Source organism: Myxocyprinus asiaticus, chromosome 38, assembly GCF_019703515.2.
Source record: "Myxocyprinus asiaticus isolate MX2 ecotype Aquarium Trade chromosome 38, UBuf_Myxa_2, whole genome shotgun sequence".
In the NCBI taxonomy this organism is placed as follows: domain Eukaryota; kingdom Metazoa; phylum Chordata; class Actinopteri; order Cypriniformes; family Catostomidae; genus Myxocyprinus; species Myxocyprinus asiaticus.
The window spans coordinates 1,365,300-1,388,427 of NC_059381.1; the positions used below are offsets into that span (position 1 = coordinate 1,365,300).

The 23,128-nt window shown below is 37.9% G+C and overlaps 1 protein-coding gene across 3 annotated transcripts in view; it reads right to left on the minus strand.

Annotated features, from left to right (window-relative positions):
- The window catches only part of LOC127429250 (lysosome membrane protein 2-like), a 46,588-nt gene that overhangs the window by 12,437 nt on the left and 11,023 nt on the right, over positions 1 to 23,128 (minus strand). For all 3 annotated transcript variants that reach the window (XM_051678179.1, XM_051678178.1, XM_051678177.1), the window contains exons 4-9: positions 17,976 to 18,136; positions 12,381 to 12,528; positions 12,065 to 12,259; positions 11,141 to 11,232; positions 10,905 to 11,024; positions 1,948 to 2,126 (exon numbers count right to left, since the gene is read on the minus strand). In XM_051678179.1, coding sequence (XP_051534139.1) covers positions 1,948 to 2,126; positions 10,905 to 11,024; positions 11,141 to 11,232; positions 12,065 to 12,259; positions 12,381 to 12,528; positions 17,976 to 18,136 — 895 coding nt within the window. The remainder of the gene's footprint in view (positions 1 to 1,947; positions 2,127 to 10,904; positions 11,025 to 11,140; positions 11,233 to 12,064; positions 12,260 to 12,380; positions 12,529 to 17,975; positions 18,137 to 23,128) is intronic.

Consider the following 23,128-nt stretch of genomic DNA (forward strand, 5'->3'; position numbering starts at 1 on the left):
ACTAGTAGCACCTAATAAACATGCAAAAAAAATCTAGAGCAAATAGTTGATTGTCCACATATGTAGACAGCGGGACTACGTTGTGATATTTTAAATAACACTAAGCTATAGAAAGTCAGATTTTTGCATAGAGAGCTATAGGATCCCTATTTAGTGCATTGCTTAACCTCCAGTGTGCTGTCTGTCTGCACTGGTCTCAGAACAGTTTGAAATGCACCTTATTTTCATCCTAACTCCATATAAAGCCTCTGAAAGCATCATTTATCAGTTTTTGGATGAACTCATTTATTCTCAATATGATAATGTACAGTAAATATAGGAATGATTTATTAAAGTTAATGAATAGAACCGTATTGTACAGCGATAACAAAATACAACATAAAATGTGTTAATGTTGAAAGTTATTGAAAATAACTAACATGTTTTCTACTTTTGAGGAAATGTGGTGCCAGTGTCCACATATGTGGACATCATGTTTATCAGCGCGCTGACGCGTGAAAAATGAACAGATTTATTAAAGCAGCATATCAAACGAAACTAGAGACTCTCCTCTTTACACTCAAATAGGTTTCAATGAAAAAACATAAAGAGATTTCTTATCAGAGGCACTTTTGTTGGCACTGTGCTCGTAGGAGCACTTCACGGAAATCGACGGCATGCTGTTGTGTCAAATGACTCGGTGCGGCAGAAGTTTAACCCTTAAATGATAGTCTAGAGTCTTGTGAACAGTATTCAGTCAGTTTAAATTAATTTAAATTATGTGTCGTGTATAGCGAAGCCAAAATACAACGTCCACGCATGTGGACGCAGGGTCGCATGATGTTAAACAGCTTCCACTTTTTGTTAGTACCTTGTAGTGTAGCTACTTTTTAAAAAAAGTAGATTGACTGTAGTTTAAATACTTGAAGTTATGACTAGCTTCCTCAACACTGATGCATACTGCAAACATTCTCATGTACGACTTTAAAAATAGTAGGTCGTATACAGTATATACTGCACAGCATGGAGTACACTAGTATTGCTTTCCTGACACAACACTGTAGAGTCAATGACCTTGTAGGACAGAAATGGGATGTCCTTTAAACACACATCGAATAACATCAAGATGTCATTAAGATGGTTGCATGTTTTGTTGGCATGATTTTGTGTTGTTTTCACTTCCCTAAACCAGTAGTGTGGTTTCCTCCTCGTATTGTTTAAACAATGCCTCAATTACGAGTCCCTTGAGATTAAACGATCTGCATCTCACTAGAACACTACAGTGACCTCTAACCTTGGCAATCATAACAATCAGGTGTAACCACGAGTAACCCTGACGATTCTCCCATGACAGATTTAACGCCTCCGTTCAAAATGCATGGGAGGAAACTCAACTCCTGAGTTACTGGGACAGAGTTGAGAGTTTTCCAGCCCTCGTGTTTGACAACAACGAGTGTGTGTGTGTGTAGGGCTACTAAAAAGAGCACATGAGTTATTTCACACACCTGTAGTATGTGCATGCTTCAATGTTTTGGAAATATTGTAATCGTGGCAATAAAACTCACATAACTACAGTGTGATATTAAGCTATAAAACGACAAATAAATGCAGGTAGGTCAGTGTGTGTGTGTGTGTGTGTGTGTGTGTGTGTTTCTCAAATGGATGTCTAACATAGTGTTCCCTAGAAAGCTATCAAACTCTGAGGCTCAAATATGCCATCTATTTCACACACACACACACACACACACACACACACACACACACACACATACGCACACACAGCAGGAGGGAGGTTAGGAATGTTCTGAAGCTGACTTGTGTCAGGTGACTTGATTATGCGTGTACACTGTGTGTCAGACGGTGGGGGATGTTGGTTTCAAACACACTCTCCATGTTAATATTGAACTATAACACCATTAAAAATGCTTATAAAGATTCAGCTGAAATGACTCAGAAATCACATGACACCTTTGCGACACACAGACACGTCCAGAACACCGTCGTCCAGGCAATTCTTTGGCATGAGACAGAATCCCTCGTTCTCGGGGTTGTTTTTGCCGCTGGCGAGGACGTCGCGGGGTGGCGTGAAGCGATACGCCGGGATTCCTTTAACCTCAACATCCTTCTCAAAGCGCATGTGAATGGACCTGCAGAACCAACCAGAGAAGATCAATCGTTGGTTAGAATATGTTTACATATGTAAAGGGACCTTTTTAAAAAGTCACACTATTAAAAATGTCTGATGCTTGTTATGTTTAAAATGATAAAACACTGAGTGACTCCAGCCAGGTCTCCTAAGCAACCAAATTGGCCCGGTTGCTAGGGAGGGTAGAGTCACATGGGGTAACCTCCTCGTGGTCACAATAATGTGGTTTGTTCTCGGTGGGGCGCGTGGTGAGTTGAGCGCGGATGCCGCGGTGGATGGCGTGAAGCCTCCACACATGCTATGTCTCCGTGGTAACGCGCTCAACAAGCCATGTGATAAGATGTGCGGATTGACGGTCTCAGACGCGGAGGCAACTGAGATTCATCCTCCACCACCCGGATTGAGGCGAGTCACTACGCCACCATGAGGACTTAGAGCGCATTGGGAATTGGGAACAGTGTCTCATATCGATAGTGAATGAGCTGAACTTCATCCTACAGCCACTAAAAATCACCACTCTTAAAAATAAAGGTTCTTTATCGGCATGTATGGTTCCATGAAGAACCTTTAACATCCTGTTCCCGTTGCACACAAGTTTGTTTGTTTTTTGTAGTGGAAAAAAGGTTCTTTAGACTGTAGGTTATTCAAAAACGGTTCTTTTAAGAAATGTTCTTTTCTATTGCATTGCTGTGAAAATCCTTTATTTTTAAAAGTGAAGACATCAGCTGATTAAAGGTCGTTAAGCCTTTAATGGCTCAGAAACGTGAAGTTAGTTTTGAAAAAAGCTTTGAAATTTTGTTATCTAATACATTGACCTAATGTGAGATTTAAGCTTCTAAATATTTTCATGGATTGCTAATACGATGGCTACAGGTTCAGTTTCAAGCAAGGGTGACCCATGAACCAGACCACAGTTCACCACTGTGACCCCGAACTTGACCCTTGACCCCTGGATGTTCAAGTGAGACTGTTTCAGCAGATCAAGTGCTGTCGGGACGGTTTGTGTTTGTAAAGGAGTCTTTAAAGTGTCAGTTCAACCAAAACAAATGGATATCCTGGCCGCTCTTTTCCATATACTAAAAGTGAATGGGGACTGGAGGTGTCAAGCTCCAAAATGCCCCCCCCCCAAAAAAAAGCATTATAAAAGTAGTCCATATGACTTGTGTGCTGTATTCCAAGTCTTTTGAAGACATATGATAGTTTTGTGTGACAAAGAGACCAGAATTTAAGTCACTCTTTTTGGAGTGCCATGGAATTCTAAGGGAATATTACCGGTGTATAACAACTTACCTAGCTTCGGGGGGGGGGGGTTGTCATTTTGGAGTTTGACTTTGGAAAGAGTGGCCAGGACATTCTTCACAAATATACATTTTGTGTTCAACGGAGGCAAAAAAGTCAGACAGGTTTGGAACAACTTGAGTGAGTAAATGATGACAGCATTTTTATTTTTGGCTGAAGTGTTCCTTTAGGTCAAAGGGAAACACAAGTTGTAATTGTACAAGTCCCAGTACTGCTAATGAGCTTTTGTCTTCAGCTGATTTCAATCGAGGGAAATTAGTTTTGCAGACAGAACGCAGTTGATGAAATGATGTATAAAGGTTACACACTGTGTTCTCATGGCTGTCTTTCTCTTTAAAGATCCAGGTTAAGAGTCAATGGGAGTGACAAGGACATGTCTCGCTGCCAGCACATTAACAGAAGGGTACACGACTCATGACACACTGTGTTAAAAGTGTTTTGAAAACATTCCAGGTGGGAGTCTGTGCATACAAAACCATATGTGAGCGTCCAGTCATGCAATAATGGATGAGATTCTTTCCGCACCAAACAAAGACGGGCGGTGTGCATTTTAGGTCAAAGTTCCCCCTGAAAATAGACCCCAGAAGCTGAACAGACAGGTCAAAAGGACTGCAGGGGAAAGGTCACGAGAGGAATGCATGGGGTATTAAATTAACAACATACAATATATTCTCATAATTTCAAATTGAACTGCACTGTATAGAATTCAGTAAAAACAAATGTAAAATATATAGATAAATAATACTTTTATGATACTGTCGCTTATGTTGTATCCTTCCTCATTTTGTAAGTCGCTTTGGATAAAAGCATCTGCCAAATGAATAAATGTACAATGTAAATGTAATATCAAATTATACATATCCTACCTGCTTCTCATGATCTCACTGTTAGTGTACATTTATATAAAAGTATATAAAAGGCCATTTTTTTTAAAGGTTAAGTTTAGTTAAATCTTCAAATTATGTAAAAAAGGATAACAGAAAATATTTAGAAAACATTCCCTTTTCTGAAGTTCTATATTACTTTGTTGTCACTTTAAAAATTTTATTGTATCATGAAATCCCACCACACCAGAATTTAGAAACTTTGTGTTAAGTAATGTGTGATATTGCAAAGAATTAGAGTAAATTATATATTATAATCGCACTGGTGAAATGGCAGGAATTTGTGAGCATCAAACCTTTAATCCAGTTTCATGTTTAATTCATATCAGTAGAGGAGGGGTCGATAATATCAGAACTGAGTTTCAGAAACTCTGCTGTAAGTAATGCAGAACTTTAACTTTCTCCACAGATTGACTTTTTATAGGAAACTTCGGACATTTGGCAACTTGTACAAATATCATAAACAGACACTAAAATTACACATTTGTTGTATAAAAAAACATCCAAAATTCCACAAAGCTACGTTTGCTTTAGCTGACCCTGTTAAATAACAAAATATACAATCCATAACCATTACTCTACAGAGTCATTATAACTAAGAAAAGTGATTGTTCTGTAAATATTAAATGCAGAGCATTTTTAATTCTTTGAGTTTAACCCTTTAAGCGCTGAATGTGTTTTTAAAGATTTAATATTTCAGTGGCATACCCAAAATTAAAGGCTTATAACTTGACAAAAACAAAACAAGGAGGGTCAAGTGTTTGGTATCATTGTAAAGAAAACTTTTAAAATATTTTAATGATGTAGATTATGAGACATTCTGAGACTATCAACCTAAACAACTGCTGAAAAATTATTTTTTCTAATTTGACATTACATATCTCTGGGTCTAAATAAGGTGGCTCCAGAAAGCTTTTGTTTTGTTCCCAGTCATGTCAACTGTATCGGTGAAAATCTTTGTGTTGATCCGACAAAGCAATCAAAAGTTATAGCATTAAAAAATAATTTATCCTTGTGTCCAAAAACGTCTCCAAATGTCCAAAAGCCTCTCCAAACATATAAAACATTCTAATTGTACATAAGAACTAATTACACATGCAAACACAACAATGACTAAAGGTTTGCATAGCATGCAGACATGATTTCAGTACTGAGATTTCACAGAATGAGTTTCATTCTGTGTCATTTGAGTCATCATTGAGTCTGTGTCATGTATTTGGCGCCATCTCCTGGTGATCATATGTAACATTGTGCTTCATGTGGATTATCTAATGATCTATACATCTGATTATCTTGTGTGTGGACTCGTTTGAAAAATAATCACCTCCTCTAAATAATGCTATGTGATATATTATGTTCCGTTTATTTTTTCATGAAGTTCTAAGCAAAAACCCGGCATATAAACAACACCAGCATATACTTAGCTGTTACTCGCTATATTTTTGTCTGTGAGTAAAACAAATACCCTTTGAGAGCTTTCCAACAACATATGAGACATGGCTATTTGATGAGTTTGATGTTTTTACTGATTGCAATAATACGTACAGTGCAATTTTTTTAAATAAATGATCAGAACGGAACACTTCTGATTTATCTGCAAGTTTCAAAGCACTTGTTCAGTTTTGGTCATAATGTCATCATGCATTGGAAAGTAGAGCTTCTAAGCTTTCAAACGATAACTATTATGTGTCGGTCAAGACTGTAGTTAATTATATTCAGATTTATTTTTATCACAGGCACATCCGAGCTTAAAGGGTTAAGCTGATAAACACAATAAATCTATTTCATTTTTTATTTTAGAAAATGATATACTTCATATTTCTCTTTTGGAAATATGGCATTAACAGAAATTCTGTTATGCCCAAAGCCCCTCTAAAACCAGCAAATCAGCCTGACCAGACTGGGAGACCAGCCAGACCTGCTTAAACCAGCTAAGACCAGCAAACTGCCCACTTTTACTGTCAACTACTGTAATATAGAGGATGCAACAAAGAACATCAGCATTTGTTTTATAATATCTTCTATTATCATCTATTTAGTCACAATGGGCTAGTGTGTGCTGGTTTGGTGTTGGTCTAAAGTCATACTTTGAACTAGCAAAACCTAATTGGTAAAGCAGCTGGTAAAGCAGCATTTCAATGGTGAAATCTGTTAATCAAGGTGTTGCTGGTTCAGTTGGTCAAGGGACACCACCATCAAAAGCACAAGATATTCTAGTGACCAGCGATTGAATTTCAGGAAATGTTCATTGAATGGCTTCAGCAGATGTTTTTTTTTTCTATTATTATGACATCATGTGGTACTCCTAGTGATAGTGAATTATTGTCCTGTTGTTAATCAAACCTCCACCCAGAACAAACACAGTAACTGTGTGTGCTGCCAGGAATCGCTGATTTCAGCCATCCACAAATAACATCCATGACAACAGGTATGACCGTCACCCAACACAAAAATACAACAACACAAGAGAGTCCGAATGACTTTCACTTCATGTAAACACAAATATGAAGCTACTATAGCTACTATAGAAAAGTTTGGACACACCTTCACATTCTTTATTCAAAAGGGACTTTAAAAAGAATGAAAAAATGCAAATGAAAGTTTGGGAATTATTTAGTGGCCAAAAATGTTCAATAGATCAAAACTCACTTATATTTAAGCTTCTTTGTCTAGATTACAGCTTTACAACCTTTATCTACAAATTTATTTTTGTCTACAAAACTAATTTCAAGCATTTAAGTCATTGTCATTGACAAATAAAGTTGTCGGAAATGATAAAATGAGAACTCTTTAAAATCTAGTTTAAAACACGTGTAAAATTCATAGAAATGTAATCTTTGTATCCATGATGGTTTCATAAATGTCTGAAAAAATATTTATAGCATTTTCTAAAATAAAAAAAATAAATAAAAAATTAAAAATGTATGAATTTAAAAATGTCAAGTGGTGTAACCATGAAGTAAACCACAGTATGTATACTATATATATATATATATATATATATTAGAGCTGTCGGAATTAACGTGTTAACGCATGCGATTAATTAAAAAAGTCTAACGCGTTAATTTTTCTTAATCGTGATTAACGCATTTACCGTTAATACAGCATAAACACTGGTGTGAAGGGCGGAACCCTTTATAATGTTTCCACCCGGAGTCATTATACTGACACACGCCACAGCGCCACAGCACTTCTACCAAGGAGAGCCTACAAGCTTAGCATAAAACAGTATAACGCGGCGGTCCCTTAGATATTCTATGGGCGGGACTGTCATAACCAAGGGACGTAACGCGCTAGTGATCATTACGCTCTCTCCTATGATAGAGCCGCGGAGGTTGTTATCTCAGTAAATAAAAGTATCTCTGACAGCACTTCCCTGTCAGTGATAAAATGATGGCGAAAGGAGCTCTTAACCCAGATGGGACTTGTGATAGAAATCAAGTATTTTTCCGCCTATGTAATGCACGTTTTAATTACCACAGAAGCACACCAAATCTTAACTATCACCAAAACGCAGAATGAGACGTTTTTGTCTGCAAGCGTTTTTCACGGTGAGTTCAAAGTGGCGCACGATGCTGGCATTGCCGCTTTGACGTGAATCAAGAATGCAGCTTCACGATTGCTGTAACAAAGCGAATAGTCCCAGTCTACCGGCAGATTAATATTGGGGAGGATGAGAGTTTAAGAGATTTAATGCCCATTGCAATGAATATGCAACATATGTGGAGAATAGTTCTTTCAATTAGTCAAACTCCCACTAAGACTTTGAGAAACATTTAATGTTACTTGAATTGGTGATATTTTAGTGCATTTCTATCTTTATACTGTGGAAGGCTTTGTTTGGAAAATGTTAATAAAGCATTATATTGCTACATATTGTTTTGTTTTCTTTCCTAAGATAGAAATAAATGAATTTTGACGAAGTATATATAGTGTCAAATTTCAGCACTTTTAAAATCTGCGATTAATCGCGATTAACTACAAAAAAAATTATGCGATTAATCACAATTAAAAAATGTAATCGACTGACAGCACTCATATATATATATATATATATATATATAGAGAGAGAGAGAGAGAGAGAGAGAGAGAGAGAGAGAGGACATCGGAGCTCACATCATCTGTCTCCTGGCGGACTGAAGATGAGTGCAGGCAAGATGGGGGAGAAGTTTCAGTGTCGTGAGGGATTTTTACTGTTCTATACCATTTGTTTGTAACCACATGGATATAATAAAACAATGATGTGTGGAAAAGCGTGTCAGAAACGGTCTGCATTCCGAGTGAGTTTGATTCATTCATTCATGACAGATTGATCGTCTTGTTAATGATTTAATGTGCTGAACACTGCTTCACGTTTTATAAATCACTCTACACTGCAGAATGTACAATTTTAGAGACAAGAGAACTGATTCCTTGTCAAATTGTAATGATATCTTAATTTTAATGTTATTAGGTCTCATCTGTGATGACATTTTCAAAAGCTATGGCCAGACGTTCAGTCCTCCAATAACGTTACAGCGACAATCAATAGGAATTAAACTGATTGTTTAAGAAATAATAATAAAAGAATATTCCAAAGTACTCTGAACCAAACCATCTCCGGACGATTACACCACTTAGACATTTTTTACTTAATCAACCAGACAAAATTTGGTGGACGAAAGTTTTTAAAATATTAATCATATTTTAAAAACGTTTCTTTTTTAAAGAAATAATAAAAAATTGTATTCTGCGCAATACTCATACCAACATTTCTTTTTTGAGAATTTCAGCTTTTAATGAGACTTTTTTTTACTATATCCGGACGGTTACACCACATGACGTTTTATACTTTAAGCCCCCAAAAATATCAAAATGACTTTGAAAACTTGTTCAAAAATAATTGTATATATGTAAGATTTACGCACTTCAATTTCATAATAAAATTGTTTTTAATAATAAAAAAATTAATTTTATTAATTGAATTTTGTTAAACACATTTTAATTTGATGGAATTTTGTTATAAATTGAAATATGTAAATCTCAAAAATAGGCTAAAACATATTTTTGAGTGTTCAATCAAGTGTTCAAACTTTGAATTGGTAGAGTATTGTTAAATTAAACTATTAACCCTCCAGCAGGTCCAAAGGGGGGCGCTATATCACGAAAAAGTTTACACTTAAAGCGTTAAAGTATCCGTGTATATTAGTCAGGCATATGAGGTATCATTTGAAAGCTTAGAAGCTGAACTTTTCAGAGATAACCATCACTTCTGCATTTATGTTTCTTAAAATAGCAAAATAAGGCCTCAAAACATTCGCGTTGAAAATTAGCGCCCCCCAGAGGTAACAGGATATAAATATTTATATGAAAATACAAGTCCTTGACATAGCACACAAATGGACAAGTCATATATCAAATGAAAGCTCTCACTCTCAGGAATGTGATTGTACAGTTTATTTTGTTACCCTAATACCACAGTTCAAAAAATTTTCAAAAGAATTACAAAGTGAAATATGTTTTCTGTAAGTCATCAAAAGAAACGTCACATTTATGCTCCGATAACTGCGGCTGTAAGCCCCAAATAGCTAAAAACTTTATATCTCATTTTACCTTAGGTATTGTTTACTTGTCAGTGAGCTTGCTTGTGTGAATGATCCAATGTTATATCTTAGATGTCCAGAACAAAATATGTAATTCAGAAGGAAAACAATGCTAAACAAATCATCAGAAAAATATGTTTTCGGCTTTTGTTGATAAAACTATTTATATCATCGCAAAGTGGAGGATCTCAGCTTTCTAGTGGAATAAAATAAGACTTTTCAAAATGAGGTAGAGTGAACAGAACCAGAATTACATGTTTACAAAGTTAGGACTTCAAAATTACTTACGTTAAGATTATAAACACATACAATATTATTTATGAATAATTGGAGTCTTCTTTTTTTTTATCTGGGGGGTTCTATGAAAAATTAGAAATTTTTTTGGCAATTATTCCACAGTATGTGTGAATGGTGAGCTTTTAAATTTGAGTGTGAAAAATTGTGGGTGGCAGCCCCAAAAATCCACCAGAGTAATAGTAATAGCATTATAGAATTATAAAATTATAGTCTCTAGAATCTCTAGTGGTCACGACCTGATTGCTCTCCATTTAATCGGTACTGCATCCCATTTCACATATTTATGAGCACAAAAATTACTTTGTGGATGATTTGATGGAATAGTACTTACTTTTGAGCATGTACTAAAACAGTATGCCATTATTTGAATATACTACAACGTTATAAAATTGTACCTTGAAACCACAAATCATTGTTGTGTACAGTTTTTAAGCCTTAGTTCATGCTCTGAGCATGTAAGCACTAATTGGACCATATTAAACATCGCATCAAATCAATTAAACGCTCCTCTGATTGAATTTTTTTGTGTGTGAGTGGAATGAAGATTTAAAAAAAACTGTATTTGCCTTTATTTACCTTTACCAATTTTTCCATGAGAACTAATTCTACAAATGACTGTTTTGTTTTTGCCAGTTCTGATATCTCAATCATTTCTAAATATAAAAGACATTGATTGCATTAGTGATGTAGATCCGATGGTTATGCATGAGCGTTTACCTGCAGAGGTCAGGCGTGAAGACGTTCAGTCGCTCTTCTTTGCTCAGGAACGGGTGGAACGCGCTCCCATCGGAGCCGTTGATCATGTTACTCTGATTGGTTTTCCAGAATGACATCAACCTGAAACACAAACCTCCATCAAATCAACAACCACCATGGATATGCCTGTCCTTTAGTGCTTTGATGCATTATAAAATGTGATTTTAGATGAATGTTTGGGATGGGTTGGTCTTTACTTTTGCCCCTTCCAGGTGTAAATACGGCCGAAGTCCAAGTAGTTGTGCTCTCCGGTGTGATAGACAAACTCGCCATCATTACTGCCGTTTTTCTGTCAACGCAACAGAAGCAGATATATTCATTCACATTCAAAACTAACAAGAGGGAATATTTTATGGTTGGTGTCAATGTTAAACGTGGCGTGACGTCTATGAAGGCACAGTTTTTGAATTGAACGAAGGCACGAGTGACATCTGAGAGCTCGAAAATATTAAAGAGCATTTGAAGAGCTGGAATTAAGCACAAGAGCCTGATAATTTAATGAAGATTTTATTAAACTTTTTTGCACTTTTTGGAGCTTGGCAGTATTAATAACTATCCAATTTCGTACATGGAAAAGAGTGGCGTGAACATTCTGATAAATATGTCATTTTGTGTTTCAGCAAAGAAGGAAAATAATACAGGGTCAGAACAATGTAAATGAGTAAATGGTGACAACATCATCATTTTTTATTGAACTATTCCATATGAAGTTTACGAGAGCCGTCAGAGGCACCAAGAGCTTTCCAGCCAATTTGTAAAACCTCTTCAATCAGAAAATCACTCAAAAGCTGTTTGTGTTTAGATTTAAAGAGACACGATCTATTTGGTAACATTAAACCTGTTGATGTGCATGTTTTTAATTATTCATTAATTAAGTATTTTCAGTTACCATATGTGAACAAAATCAAGGAATTTTGTTCCAATTGGATTAAGTAAAAAAAAAAAATTTGTACGAAAAAAAAAGTAGTCCGGGTCAAAATGACCGGAGCACACAACATAAGGGTTAAAAGAAGTAATCAAGTATATAAATGTTTTAAAAATAATTATATAGTGTATTGTTATTTATGAAATGTAGAATTGCTCAGACACTGGACACTGGAAAAACTTTGTGCATGACTTACATTATACATGAGACCGAAGTATTCTTCCACCTCAGGTTTCACAGATCGCAGTCGAGTGAGCAGAGGGTCTTTAAACCCCCAGAGCAGATCGTTCACGGTGCGCGTCATGAACATGGTGGTGCCGATGGAATTCATAAACATGGAGAAACCAGAGGAAACCCAGAATCCTGCACCTTTAATCTTATTCATCACTGCCTGATTGAGAAACAAAGAAACCAGAACGTGAGACAGAGATAACATGGAGGAATAAAATGTTCTGATGATAGTTGTATGTGGTCAGCAGTCATAACTTTAGTCTAAACGAACACAAACGTACCACAGCTGGGATGTTCACAGTTGTCACCAGATCTACACTGGGGTCTCCCACAGATTTCTCAGGGACAAAGACAAAACTCTTCGGTGTGTATGCGGCGACCTTCGTCCCATTGTCCACAAATGTCACATTGTGTTTCGGCCTGTACTCTCTAGAGTGCAACAGAATTACAAAAGACAATCAAAAAGTTATTTAAGAGTAAAAAAAAGAGTATATATATTTATCATACATGTGGAGTCCAAAAGATGCTTCTGTTTGGATTCTTGTATAAAATTTAATTACAAATTACACCATCAAAACCTGATGATCATGTTCTCAAATCAGGATCAGGATCAGGATTAAAAGTTCCTCTCATTGGGGGGCCTGGGTAGCTCAGTGGTAAAATACGCTGGTTACCACCCCTGGAGTTCACTATTTCGAATCCCAGGGCGTGCTGAGTGACTCCAGCCAGGTCTCCTAAGCAACTAAATTGGCCCGGTTGCTAGGGAGGGTAGAGTCACATGGGGTAACCTCCTTGTGGTCACTATAATGTGGTTCGTTCTCGGTGGGGCGCGTGGTGAGTTGAGCGTGGATGCCGCGGTGGATGGCGTGAAGCCTCCACACGCGCTATGTCTCCGTGGCAACGCGCTCAACAAGCCACGTGATAAGATGCGCGGGTTGACTGTCTCAGACGCGGAGGCAACTGGGATTCGTCCTCCGCCACCCGGATTGAGGCGAGTCACTATGTGACCACCAGGACTTTGGGAATTGGGCATTCCAAATTGGGAGAAAAAGGGGAAAAATCCCCCCCCCCTCCCAAAAAAAAAGAAAAAAGTTCCTCTCATTCACAAATCATGACGGTCACTCTGTGACAATCCAAGCAGGCGATCCAGGCCGTTTAAACTGTCAGGAGGTTGAGGCTAGCACTTTATCCGCATGAGTGCAACTTCAACTTCAACCTCTGAAACCAGAAAAATGCTGCCTCTGGAGGCTGTCTACGGAGGTACGATGAAAATAAGGCGCTTTTCAAACTATTCAGAGATCCATTCATCCAAAACAGCTGTCAGTTTAGCCATTAACTGATTAGGCAGCATGGTAGCAAGTCAGCTGCCTACGTTTTCGGATGCAGCCCAAAGTAAAAGCACTTCACGTGTGCTATAAGTAAATGTCTTATTCACTATGTACTGTATGTACAATTGATTTGATTTTGTATTTTTTGAGTAAATGCGATTGCTAATGTGGACATGCTTGCTGGACTGCTGTGTGTACTGGTATTTCCTTCTACCATATAAAATACAATATTTTTAGTTTTGTGTGAAATTGAGTAAATATAGTGCAAAATAAGAGTTTATTATTATTATTTTTTAGCAATTTTATGTTTGTTATTTACTATATTAAATTGTGTGATATATCGGCATTGCATCGGCCTATCGGCCACCCTGTTCTCTGGGCAACGGCTATTAAAAAACCCATATCAGTCGACCACTAATATATTTATATAAAGAACATGTGCTGTAGAACAGTCAAATGTGCTGATAAGGTGATTCATCCGTTTGATCATGTGACATCAAAGGTCATCAGCATCAGGTCAAATTCATGTATAATTATGACTATAAAGGCTCAAAGCTTCAATTACTAAACACAAAACTATAAAGAGATACACTACGCCCAAACAAACACAGCTGTAATAAACAACTGAGCTAATCTGCTAACTATGAGTGATCCAAACTCTCAGTATCAATATTTCAATGCAAATGATTCATGTTCCACATTAGACGATGGTTAGTGAGAGATCATATCGATTCCTGGCGAGGTGTTTTTTTTTGTTTGCTTTGAACTGCTCAAGTTTAATGCAAACAAATCACACTAGCGGAATATACGTCAGCTGCTTGCACAGTCCTTGGTTAAGCGGTAGAAAGTATTGTCCGTTTGTTAGGTTACCTGCCACAGACTTTGATATTTATATTTAAGCTGTGCCATGAAAACATGAAGACAACATGATAGCGGCTCAACGTCTGTCAGCAAACACGCCACCCTCCATTACAGCTGATTAAACATGACAGCTGTGTCGGAGGTGAGAACTGGTTTAGGGGTAACTAGACTACAGTGTATTTAAACTACATATGAATATCAATGTCAATGTGTATGTGCTTAACAGTTACAAAGAACTAAATCCATTAACATGCTAATACTCAAAACTTGAGTCTTATATTCACTCATCATATGAAAACATCCATGCTGTTGTAATCTGATTAAGCAGCTTCTTCTGATGTTACCTGGTTTTACATTGTTTCTCGATGGAAGTTGGTCAATTATAGCCATTAATTGGTCCAAGTGGTTCCAAGCTGGTAACCTTGTGATTGACCAGGTTAGGGCTGGCTAACTATGCTACAATGCATTACATTTTAGCCCTCACAGATGTGCTCATCCATAGACATTCAGTCTAATTTTCAGTTCAAGCACCACCCTCGTTGTTTCATTGAATATCTCGGCCTCTGTGTGGAGCATAAAAGTGATGTTTCTTTTGATGACTTTCAGAAATCATATTTCAGTTTGTGATTCTTTTGTAAATCTTTCAAACTGTGGTATTTGGGCAAGAAATTTAACTGTATAGTCACATTCCTGAGAATGAGAGCTTTCATTTGATATATGACTTGTCCATTTAGGTGCTATGTGACGGACCTTTATTTTCATATAAATATTGCTACCCCATTACCTCCAGGGGGCGCAAATTTTCAACATGAATGTTTTGAGGCCTTATTTTGCTATTTTAAGAAACATAAATGCAGAAGTGATGTTATCTCTGAACAGTTCAGATTCTAAGCTTTTAAATGATACCTCATATGCCTGACTAATATACTTTTTTTTATTTTTATTTTTCCCCTTTTTCTCCCAATTTGGAATGCCCAATTCCCAATGTGCTTTTTAAGTCCTCATGGTCATGTAGTGATTTGCTTCAGTCCGGGTGGCGGAGGACGAATCCCAGTTGCCTCCGTGTCCAAGATTGTCAACCCACGCATCTTATCACGTAACTTGTTGAGCGCGTTGCCACGGAGACATAGCGCGTGTGGAGGCTTCACACCATCCACCGCGGCAACCACGCTCAACTCACCATGCGCCCCACTGAGAACGAACCACATTATAGTGATCACGAAGAGGTTACCCCATGTGACTCTACCCTCCCTAGCAACCAGGCCAATTTGGTTGCTTAGGAGACCTGGCTGGAGTCACTCAGCATGCCCTGGGATTCGAACTAGCGAACTCCAGGGGTGGTAGCCAGCGTCTTTACCACTGAGCTACCCAGGCCCCCACTGTTTCAAAAGTATAGACACAAGACATAAACAATGTGTTTTAAGACAATTTTAGTGTGATAAAATCACTTTCTAACTTTTCTGTGTAAAGTTATATCCAATTTTACAACTTCGTTGCCACACCGTAAACTCTAACACTCTAAAACGACTGTAAAAATGATGATTTAAACAACTTTACAGCTTAAATAATACACAAGTTTTAAAAGAATTAATGTAAGTGCTTTTATAAAACTATTCGCTTCACATTTCTCACTTTAAACACTCCAAAATTTGGCCCCATTCACTTCCACTGTAAGTGTCTCACTGTAACCTCGATTTTTGCTTTATTGGTTTTGTTTCCTGTTCTATGAACTGAAATACGGTGATGGAACATTTCATTCCGCATGGTTAAAATTGTCAGTGTGACTTTAGCTGCACAAACTTTCTATGAATATTTAAATCAATTCTATCTGTGTAGATTGATCTTACTTTAAAAAATTAATAGTAACACCATTTAATAATCGCCATGATGCGTCCTTTTTGTCTCGTCTTCGTTGACATTTTTAGGGGTTCAAGCACGAATGCTGAAACCCAATTGTAACTGCTAAGATTGTTATTTTTATTATTCTTCTGCCGTAAAACTGATCATGCAGGCCAAACCGGTGGCCTAGAGATGTGACATTTTGGGGAATGGCAGTACTCCTGCTGGCTACATATGCGCATTGTCTCGCCCCAATCGGCCAATGTGGGGTGCTTTAGTTAACGAAACCAAAAATACTACTTTTTGTGCCATTGCTCCTGAACCATGCGCCTTACACTCAAGTGCGTTATATCACTGGAATTGTTGGCTCAAGGCGAACAAAATGGATAGATTTTTTTTTTTTTGTGTGTGCAATTTTTCTTAAAACCTACTTTTGCGAACTAGTCTTAGGCCATTTGCCCAATCGGAACCAGACCTCGAAACCTTGTGTATCTCGAAAAACATGGATACCAATCAACATTCAGCAGCTTTTAGACATAGTTAACAAAGGCCAATTGGAATGAAATGCGGTGGGCATATTTGACTCTTGGCCCTAGAGGTCTGTGCAAAATAAAAATAAAAAATGTCCACCAGGATTCGCTATCGCATTTTACATGTGTGTAAATCGATGAATATTATGAGGTGTGTCACACAGACACGTGTTATTCATATCATATGATAGATCTCCAATTTCTGAACTTTGCCTCAAGGACCATTGGTGTCAATCAAATCGTTTGTTAAATATTTAAGATTATTTAAAACAAAATTACTTTTGCAAACTTGTCCTAGGTTTTTTATGTGACATCAACATAACCTGTACAGGAATAATCTTTGGACAGCCTAGATCAATAATTATCAAAAAAAGTTGAACTTTTTATTTGGCATGGCTATAAAACGGTAATTTCAACATCTGGGTGTGGCCTAGATCACTCAAAAGCCAATAGCTCCTAAATGAAAAGAAAGATTTTTATAAAATTTGACACGCATATGCGAGATATCATTTTGAAGAAGCATGCAAAATTGTGTGGAGATCGGATAATAGTTGGCGCTATAACAGTTATGAATGTTTGTGCTCTCGCGTTTTACATGCGTTTGAATGGTTGTATATTCTGCGGTGTTTCACGCAGACACATGTTATTCATATCATATGATAGATCTCCTCATTCTGAATAACTTTGCCTCAAGAACCATAGGTGTCAATCAAATCGTTCATTAAATATTTGAGATTATTAAAAAAAACTATTTTTGCAAAGTAGTCCTAGGTTTTTCACTCAACCTCGACAAAACCAGTGCAGTACAATTCTCTGGACTCCCTAGATCAATAATTAGGCCCTATGCCACTTGAGCCCCGTTAATTGCTGCTTGCAGCTATATTTTATGTTAAGATTAACACAGTATGTCGGAAGCATCTGTATGGTCTCAAGGTCAAAAGAGTATACTTTGACTAGACTAGTACTAAAGCACTAGATAAAACAGCACATATACCCTAGCCTTGATGTCTGCAACACAAGATCGATTTCATGTGTCACTGCATTCCAAAATGTGTCACACCGCAATAAATTGTTGCATTCTCAGGGTTGCCAAAAGGAGCGCTTAACATACAGTACTGTCTCTACAGTAAGTCCTATCGCAGCACTTTATCACACTGTGGCTTGTTAGGACACTGTGTTATGGTACAATTGGTTTTAGCGTGCATACTGTGTCCAGGCTGCTCCTTTTATGACTACTTGCACAAGTACGCTGGCTTGTTTTCTTAATTTCATGGAAACCATGTGTTTGATCAAAGCGGTTCATCTTTATTTGTCATACCTGTAGGTGTACGGCCCCATTTCAGTAACATGGGGTTTGGCTTCTCCTTTCAGAAACGCTTCAGGGTTTGTGACGTTGAAGAAGAAGAACTCCATGAAAACTGGAGGAGGAGGATTCTTCCATGTGGCGAAGACTTTACTTCCTTCTGTCAGCGTGATCTCCTAAATGTACAAGGACAAAGATGCGTATGAGGGTCCTGTTTAATGAAAAGACATTATAAAGTCAAGCTTTGTGTCTTTTACTTAATGTCTATAGCTTTAAGGACATCCATATGCTAGTGTACTCCTAAAAGCTGACAAAATATACGTTTAGTAGATACACATTTTAAATGAACAGTCATTCACATGTTGTCAGTTTAACCTGTAATGATCATATTTAGGAGGTCATGACCTCCTTTTCAAATTTTGCCTGCTCATTTATTCTGAGCATTTCTAAATATGGCCAAATTCTTCACAAACTGGCAAAGTTCAGTGATCCTGTTTGTTCCAGATCCATCAGACCACTAGATCTTCTGCCAAAGTGCCAGCACAGAAACACTTAAGTTTTAAGAGAACAAGGAAAGATTAAAGATTAAGACATTCATACATGACATCAATCATAAGAGGGAGGCAAAAATATGAAGACATATTATTACAAAAGTTTCTGAAACAGCTTGTCCAGCTCATTGGGTCAAGTGTAACACCAGAATCGGATAACCTCTGACCCGCGTGCAATCACCCCAAACCCTTGGCGCTGGTTGGACCGGTAAGGTGTGTTGGGACAGACCTGGCAGTCTGCTCGATCGATCATGGGGGAGATCCGTGCTGCGGGATGAACGCTCGACAGAAATAAGGCCAGAGAGCGCCAAGAAGAGAGATCCAGACCCAGAAACGTGTTTTAACACCAGCACTCTGATTTGTGATTTCATAAGACCGCTAGTGTGTCCAGACGTTTGACTATGAAGATAAATTCTAGTCCACTTCACAGCAAACAGAGCTGTTCAGCTGTTCTAGCTGCCAAAAATTGGTCTAATTTTTTTCAGAAACCACCCCCCCACAAATATTTCTGATGATTTGTTTAGCATGCTTTTCCTGCAGGATTGCAAGCTCACAGACAAGTAAACAATTACACTATATTGCCAGAAGTATTTGCTCATCTGCCTTTAGATGCATATGAACTTAAGTGACATCCCATTCTTAATCCATAGGGTTTAATATGACGTCGGCCCACCCTTTGCAGCTATAACAGCTTCAACTCTTCTGGGAAAGCTTTCCACAAGGTTTAGGAGTGTGTTTATGGGAATTTTTGACCATTCTTCCAGAAGCGCATTTGTGAGGTCAGACACTGATGTTGGACGAGAAGGCCTGGCTCGCAGTCTTCGCTCTAATTCATCCCAAAGGTGCTCTATCGGGTTGAGGTCAGGACTCTGTGCAGGCCAGTCAAGTTCTTCCACACCAAACTCGCTCATCCATGTCTTTATGGACCTTGTTTTGTGCACTGGTGCGCAGTCATGTTGGAACAGGAAGGGGCCATCCCCAAACTGTTCCCACAAAGTTGGGAGCATGGAATTGTCCAAAATCTCTTGGTATGCTGAAGCATTCAGAGTTCCTTTCACTGGAACTAAGGGGCCAAGCCCAGCTCCTGAAAAACAACCCCACACCATAATCCCCCCTCCACCAAACTTCACAGTTGGCACAATGCAGTCAGACAAGTACCGTTCTCCTGGCAACCGCCAAACCCAGACTCATCCATCAGATTGCCAGATGGAGAAGTGTGATTCGTCACTCCAGAGAACGTGTCTCCACTGCTCTAGAGTCCAGTGGCGGCGTGCTTTACACCACTGCATCCGACGCTTTGCATTGCACTTGGTGATGTATGGCTTGGATGCAGCTGCTCGGCCATGGAAACCCATTCCATGAAGCTCTCTACGCACTGTTCTTGAGCTAATCTGAAGGCCACATGAACTTTGGAGGTCTGTAGCGATTGACTCTGCAGAAAGTTGGCGACCTCTGCGCACTATGCGCCTCAGCATCCGCTGACCCCGCTGCTGTCATTTTACGTGGCCTACCACTTCGTGGCTGAGTTGCTGTCATTCCCAATCGCTTCCACTTTGTTATAATACCACTGACAGTTGACTGTGGAATATTTAGTAGTGAGGAAATTTCACGACTGGACTTGTTGCACAGGTGGCATCCTATCACAGTACCACGCTGGAATTCACTGAGCTCCTGAGAGCGGCCCATTCTTTCACAAATGTTTGTAGAAGCAGTCTGCATGCCTAGGTGCTTCATTTTATACACCTGTGGCCATGGAAGTGATTGGAACACCTGAATTCAATTATTTGGATGGGTGAGCGAATACTTTTGGCAATATAGTGTGTATTTTAGCTATTTGGGGCTTACAGCAGCAGTGATCTGTGCATAAAAGAGACGTTTGTATTTGATGACTTACAAATATTATATTTCATTTTGTGATTGTTTGAAAATCTTTCAAACTGTGGTATTAGGGCACTGTACAGTCACATTCCTGAGAATAAGATCTTTCATTTAATATATATTTTGTCAATTTAAGTTCTATTTTAAAGACTTTTATATTCATATTAATATTTCTACCACATGACCACTAGGTGGTGCCTATTTGCGACGCAGATGTTTTAAGGCCTTATTTTGTTATTTTAAGTAACATAAATGCACAAGTCATGGTTATTTATAAAAAGTACAGATTTTAAGCTTTCAAACGATACCTCATATGCCTGACTGATGTATATGGGGACTTGAGCATTTTAAGCGTAAACTTTTTCCGCGATATAGCACCCCCTTTTGAGTTGAAGTGGTTAAATGAAGTCAGACATTGTCATTCCTTTCCATGCAAAAAAGCCTACATTCTATGTATATTAGGCTCCTTATAGATGGCACATTATTGACAAACTCTGCGCTATTTGCCCGGTGCAATAAACATCACGCTATTACCACCCGAGGAAAGCAGGCAGTAAACTAATTTTAAATAAAAAAATTAACAACCATTTATACTTTATAGAAGGCTTAACAGATCATTAGTTAATGTGCATTCAAATAGTTTAACACATACGATTAATGACAAAAGTTTAACATGTTAATTTTTAATCACGATTAATGCATTTACCGTTAATAAACATAAACACTGGTTTGAAGGGCGGAACCTTTGTGATGCATCCGCCCGGAGTCATTACACTGACATACACACCACAAACACACAAAAGAGCGCTTCCATGATCAAATGATGGAGAAAGGACATCTTAACACTATTGGATGTACAAAACAAGCCCAGATGGGACTTGTGATAGAAATCAAGTATTTTTCAGCTTATGTAAGGCGCATTTTAATAACCATAGAAGCACATCAAGTCGTAGCTATCACATAAACGCAGAATGTGTCAGCAAATATACGTTATGAACCACAATACACTGCAATGTAGTTCCCTCACAGCTAAACCACTGAAACCATACTTACTCTGTTAGTAAAGTGTACTGAATGACCCTGATTAACACACATACACACACACACCTTCAAGATAACATGACCAACGGCTTTGGCTTATAGTCATTCCTGAAATAAACTGGGGCGAGTCTCACTTCTTTACTCATGTTGAAATCCAGCGACTTCCTCGCAAGTCTGCTAGAAAAAAAAACGCTTTACTGAAATAAGTGTTCTGAACAATGAGCTGTTTATTCAAATCTAAGCTGTGCTGGTATTTTAGGCTTTTTTAATGGCCAAAAGAGAAGTTGTTTTCACAAGTCAAACTCCAGCCATGTGAGTCCAAAGAAATAAAAAATACATAAATAAAAAAATATATATTGCACAAGTGATAAATTGTTTCCTGCAGTAATTCTGCGTCATTTACTGTACTTCAATTGTCACTGAAGGTCAGAGCATGTTACCGGGTCGTAATAACTCAAGGCCAGTGTGAACATGACTATTGTATTAACTGCACGCTATATGACTCAAACAGAAACAAAAATAAAACTCAACCGACCAACAAATGATCTTGTTGCACTTTGTTTGTCTAGTCAAAATGGCTTAATTGGCAGCAAAAACACAACCTAAAATCATCCATTTTCAATAAGAGTTGCCGATTTAAGGTAACCTGAGTGATGGCCACCGTTGCCAATTTGAAAATGTTTTTAAATGTTTTTAGCAGCTTTATGCAAATGATCAGTGACACAATGCAGACAGTGGAGTGCACATGATCTGCTGATTATGTTGAATAAACCAGCAGTAAATGCTTAACTGTCTTTACTCCCATTGGTAGTTGCTGCATCACATCACTGTTCATTTGCATACAGTAAAACATTGTTGAATCATTAATGGTTTCATTCAAAGTGGGTTCTGAACTGAATCATTTCTATGGATGGGGATCATAACAAATGTAATGATTCTGGTTCTTTAACAGCTCCATTAACAATTCTTTTAGTACTTTTGAGGAAGAATGATTTGAAAATAAGACATGAAATTCTTACTGCATTTACTGCCCTCAGCAGTGTTTACAAATGAGATCATTTCAGATTTCAACAGAGCAGATATAACAAATGTATAAATAAATGTATTAATTCTTGTAAGGCAGTTTACTTTTTACAGCCTTTTGATAGGCAGAAATGCAATCCAATAATTGACCCTAACTAATGTACAGTGGCAAGAAAAAGTAAGTGAACCCTTTGGAATTAGCTGGTTTTCTGCATTAATTGGTCATAAAATGTGATCTCATCAAATATAGGTAAACACAATGCAGCCCCAAATCATGATGCTCCCTCCACTGTACTTCACCGTTGGGATGATGTTTTCATGTTGGTATGTGGTGCCCTTTTTACGGCATACGTAGTGCTGCGTGTTCTTCCCAAACAATTCAACCTTTCCATCAGTCCACAAAACATTTTCCCAGTAGTGTTGTGGAGTGTCAAACTGGTCTTTGTTAAACTTCAGACATGCAGAAATGTTTCTGTTTGAAAGCAGCGGCTTCCTTCGTGGTGTCCCGCCATGAACACCATACCTGTTTAATGTTTTCTGTATAGTAGACTCATGAACAGAGATGTTAACCAGTTACAATCATTCCTTCAAGTCTTTATCTGTCACTCTAGGGTTCTTTTTACCTCATTGATCATTCTGCGGTGTGCCCTTTGCGTCATCTTGACTGTACGGCCA